This window comes from Acanthopagrus latus, chromosome 2 (genome assembly GCF_904848185.1).
Source record: "Acanthopagrus latus isolate v.2019 chromosome 2, fAcaLat1.1, whole genome shotgun sequence".
NCBI classification, from domain to species: Eukaryota; Metazoa; Chordata; class Actinopteri; order Spariformes; family Sparidae; genus Acanthopagrus; species Acanthopagrus latus.
The window spans coordinates 25,198,209-25,202,319 of record NC_051040.1 but is presented as its reverse complement, the minus strand read 5'-3'; the positions used below and the strand labels follow the sequence as shown (position 1 = coordinate 25,202,319).

The following is a 4,111-nucleotide window of genomic DNA, read 5'->3' as shown; positions in this document are numbered from 1 at the left end:
GCAGATGCTTTAAGTGCATCCAAGTGAGTGCGCGCACACTTAGTGCACAGGCACATAATGCATGTGCACAAACATGGGGGTTGTATAACACGGAAAATACTGCAAACATGCACGTATAAAAAAAGGGAAGGAGTGTGTTTTGAATGCACAAACTTCACATCACACATACACACACACACACACACACACACACACACACACACACACAAACATACAAACGCTGCCCTGGGGAAATTATCAGGCTGACCCTGTCCTTTGGTCCTCGTGCACACACACACGCACACACACAGAGAGTGTATAAAAAGGGCTGGGCCCTAGAACTCTCTCCCTCAGTTTGACAGACCAACCTACTGTAACAGCAAATACCACTGAACGCCAGTCCAACATGCCTGCTGACTACAACGGACGCTGGGAGATGGTGAGCAACGAGAACTTTGAGGATGTCATGAAGGCCCTCGGTGAGTTCTTACTGCCTACTCAATGCATAATGGCAAATTGTAAAAAGGGGAGACCGAGGCTTGTAACTCTTAGGGAAAGAAAAAAAAAAAAAAAACAGGAGTCAATTAGTAGGTAACGTTCAAAGATGCAGCCAAGCGGGAAGTGAGGCCTGGGCAGCAAATCTGGTAGGAGTGTCACAGAAAGAGTGAGAGAGCAGCAGTGGGGGGGGGGGGGGATACCGTTGCACTGCTTCATTTCCTCATTGAGCCGCTGTCGGGCCAAGTTAACCTCCACTCTCTGAGAGGTTGCCGTCTGTTACCACGCCAAATAAATATTGATTCACTCCTTTCTCCATTTTCATCTTCCTGATACGCAGAAAAAAAGGCAGAGGGACTCAGACCCAGGATCAGGCAGCGGGCCAGCTTATCATTTAATAAAAAAAAAGAAAAAAAGACAGTGAGAGACAGAGAGAGAGAGGGAGAGAGAGAGAGCGAGCTTGACGCTGAGCTATCATTGATCAGGCCAAGAAACACTTCCATTATTCACAACTCTATCTGCAATTCATAAAACAACCCCCGGTACACTCCCCGCTCACACAAAATCCGGGAAATCCTAAGCGCCTGCACCTCATTTCCATCGAGCAGCTAGGAAAATGACATCCTTATGGAAATGGGTCAAAAATATTATTTAGATGGGTAAATGTAGGGGGCCTCATCTGTAAGAGTGATGGGGGGAAATTGAATTTTCACTTTAAGGCAAATGGGATATGAATATCTAAAACGGTCGGGGTGGGTGTTTCTCTGTGGCCGGGCCCGGTGCTGAACGGGGCGGAGAAACTCATTTAGGCCCATTTTGACTCGGGGCAAGGTCGTTTTTTAAAGGGTAAATGAGACTGTCAAAACAGCCGGCCGGAGAGGAATGGGAATAAGTGGCCTGCGCTGTCATGTGTGTCCCTGGATGTTTGCTCACAGTGTGTCTGTGCACATAACGATTGGGTCAAACTACACGCTAAGCCAGGATGGGAAACTGACTCCTGCCACTGACATTAAATCCCATTGGTTCTTGTGTGTGTGTGTGTGTGTGTGTGTGTGTGTGTGTGTGTGTGTGTGTGTGTGTGTGTGTGTGTGTGTTTGCAGATATTGACTTTGCCACCAGGAAGATAGCCAGCCACCTGCATCAGACTAAAGTGATCGTCCAGAATGGAGACAAGTTTGAAACGAAGACCCTCAGCACCTTCAGGAACTACGAGGTCAACTTCACCATAGGAGAGGAGTTTGAGGAGCAGACAAAGGGCCTGGACAACCGGAAGGTCAAGGTGGGACCTGTTTTCATGTATTTCATACATACCTGAGGGAGGTAGTGCTTCTCAATTAAGTGTTTTGAGGATGAACAACTATGGAGTGACTGATGTCATACATGATAAATACAAAACACATGTTTTGGTCATTAACCAATAAAATGATGATTTTTCTGTGCGGCGATGTCAGACACTGGTCACCTGGGATGGAGACAAGCTGGTGTGCGTCCAGAAGGGAGAGAAAGAAAACCGGGGCTGGAAACACTGGATCGAGGGAGACCTGCTACACCTGGTGAGAGGAGGTGTCACATAGAGTTTTGTCAGAGTTATAATAGGGTTGGCAGTGTACCACGTGTGATCACAGATGCAGCAGCAGCCAGCAGATTCCGCCACATTAAACGGCAAAGCAAACACCATAAAAAGTCCCAACTAAAAACATTATCCCCTCACCTGCATGATGAAATCCGTCCCGGCCTTCAATTACATCAGACTAATCAGGCAACTTTATCTAGTAACTGCAGGGAATAACAATAAATTGATAATGAGACACTATCTAAAACACTCGGATGGGAGCTCTTACCTGATTGTGTAACTCAGACGGTGACATTTGTTGCATCACGCTGGACTCGCAGTCTAAAGGTCTCCCCTCTCCTTCTCCCTCAGGAAATCCATGTGCTTGACAAAGTGTGCCACCAAGTATTTAAGAAGAGCCAGTAAGATGGGGTCCACATCGATCTCCACAAAGCTGCCCGTCATGTGGTGCATGTTGCTGTCTATTTATAATGTAATTGTGAATACCTGTAATAAATTGATTTAATACTAATGTCCTTTTCATTTCTGGTGGCTTTTTTTATTGATTTCCTGTCCCCTTTAGTTCAGCAGTGAGTTTATCACGCATTTCATGTATTTATATACACACACACATATTTTCTATGTATATGTATGGGATAATGCCCGACGAGGTGTCCATAATCAGGAATTAATGGACGACGCGGAGGCCTAAGAACCGTCCGACGCGCAGTGGAGATTTTTTTTCATGTGGACAGGCCAGCTAGTGTATTAATTCAGAGCAGTTAACAGACAATTTGACTGGAACTCCTTAGTAGGTGTCCATGTATCAGGGGTTAATAGACACCCTGCAGCCAATCAAAATCGAGTATTACCCCAGACCATGGTATAAGTATGTGTATACAGTATGTACATACACATACATATATATTTACATAAAAACACATGTGTGTTTAAGATTTGACACATGGTGACTGCTTTATGTCTTTATGAACATATTGAAATAGATTAATATGCTGAAAGTGTTTTCTCATATAAAAAGTAGTAATCGAATATTTATTTAGAATTAGATAAATAATTACAACAGAGAGAGTCTCTAACGGTACAAAAAAAAAAAAAAAAAAAGTTAAGGCCTTTTATTCGACCTGACTTTTTTATGTAAACAATATTTGCAGAAGCTCGGAGACCCATTGAATCCACGCTCATGATTCTGCACTCGCCTGGCAAATTGGATTTAAGAGTAGTAAAGTGTGCGGGCTGTTCGAGGCCAGCCTGTGTCTGTTTGCAGTGTGGGTCGACCTCTCAGGTACAACATGTTCTGCTTCTCTGCCGGATCTTGCGCTGCTCCCCACAGGAAGCGCTGGAGGATCCACGTCGCCAAAAGAAGCTGCGTCAAGTCGGACAGCGGCAGAGAGACCGTAACCGGAAGAGGGGCGAATTGTCTTCAAAATGAAAGCGTTGCATTTACACACAGCTCAAGGATAGTGTGAATTTTTCAAACAGAAAGAAACAAATGTTATACTTATCAGTGGTTAGCACTAAATGTCCGCCTCGGGAGCACAAAATACACATTGTGCAACAAGATGTAGGCTACATCTGATCTAATTTTATAAAATGTAAATTAGAGCAGGCTGTTTTCCTGTATATAGACAACTATAAATACATATGCAGAGTTTACACAAAGCACTTAATGTAGCCAATGCACTTAAAGTAGCTTTTTACACTGCCAGTGCAGTGTTTATTCTTATTCTTATTTATGTGTATGTTTTGTTTTTTTAAATTCATTTTAATTTTAATTCAACATTTGATCTTTACGTAGCTGATGTATGTTATTGTCCATCTGCTGTTTAAATCAGAGACATTTAACTAGTTCAAGTAATGCATAACACTGTTCTCCTTGGAACTGTACACACAGAGCTAGTGAAAGGTGAAGTCTAGATGGACTCAGATGGTTGTTATTCAGATTATTATATTAATAAATGATTACTCAATTAATACCGATGATAATAACAACACCACCACCACCAACAACAACAACAACAACAATAATCATAATAATAATAAATGTTTTTTTCAGAGATTTATTGT

At 42.9% G+C, this 4,111-nt stretch overlaps 1 protein-coding gene across 1 annotated transcript; it reads left to right on the top strand.

Moving 5' to 3' along the window:
• Positions 1 to 305: 305 nt before the first annotated feature.
• On the top strand, positions 306 to 2,562 carry LOC119005967 (retinol-binding protein 2-like). Its single transcript, XM_037074173.1, has 4 exons — positions 306 to 458; positions 1,575 to 1,753; positions 1,926 to 2,027; positions 2,399 to 2,562. Exons 1-4 carry the CDS (start codon positions 386 to 388, stop codon positions 2,450 to 2,452), a joined length of 408 nt encoding a protein of 135 aa, XP_036930068.1. The 5' UTR covers positions 306 to 385; the 3' UTR covers positions 2,453 to 2,562.
• The last annotated feature ends 1,549 nt before the right edge of the window (positions 2,563 to 4,111 follow it).

What these genes read in the sequence shown, in the direction of transcription:
- LOC119005967 (XM_037074173.1), top strand. Translation starts at nt 386, where the DNA reads ATGCCTGCTGACTACAACGGACGCTGGGAGATGGTGAGCAACGAGAAC. An exon ending in GGATGTCATGAAGGCCCTCG is followed by an intron (nt 459 to 1,574) that starts GTGAGTTCTTAC and finishes GTGTGTTTGCAG; the next exon opens with ATATTGACTTTGCCACCAGG. An exon ending in TGGACAACCGGAAGGTCAAG is followed by an intron (nt 1,754 to 1,925) that starts GTGGGACCTGTT and finishes CGGCGATGTCAG; the next exon opens with ACACTGGTCACCTGGGATGG.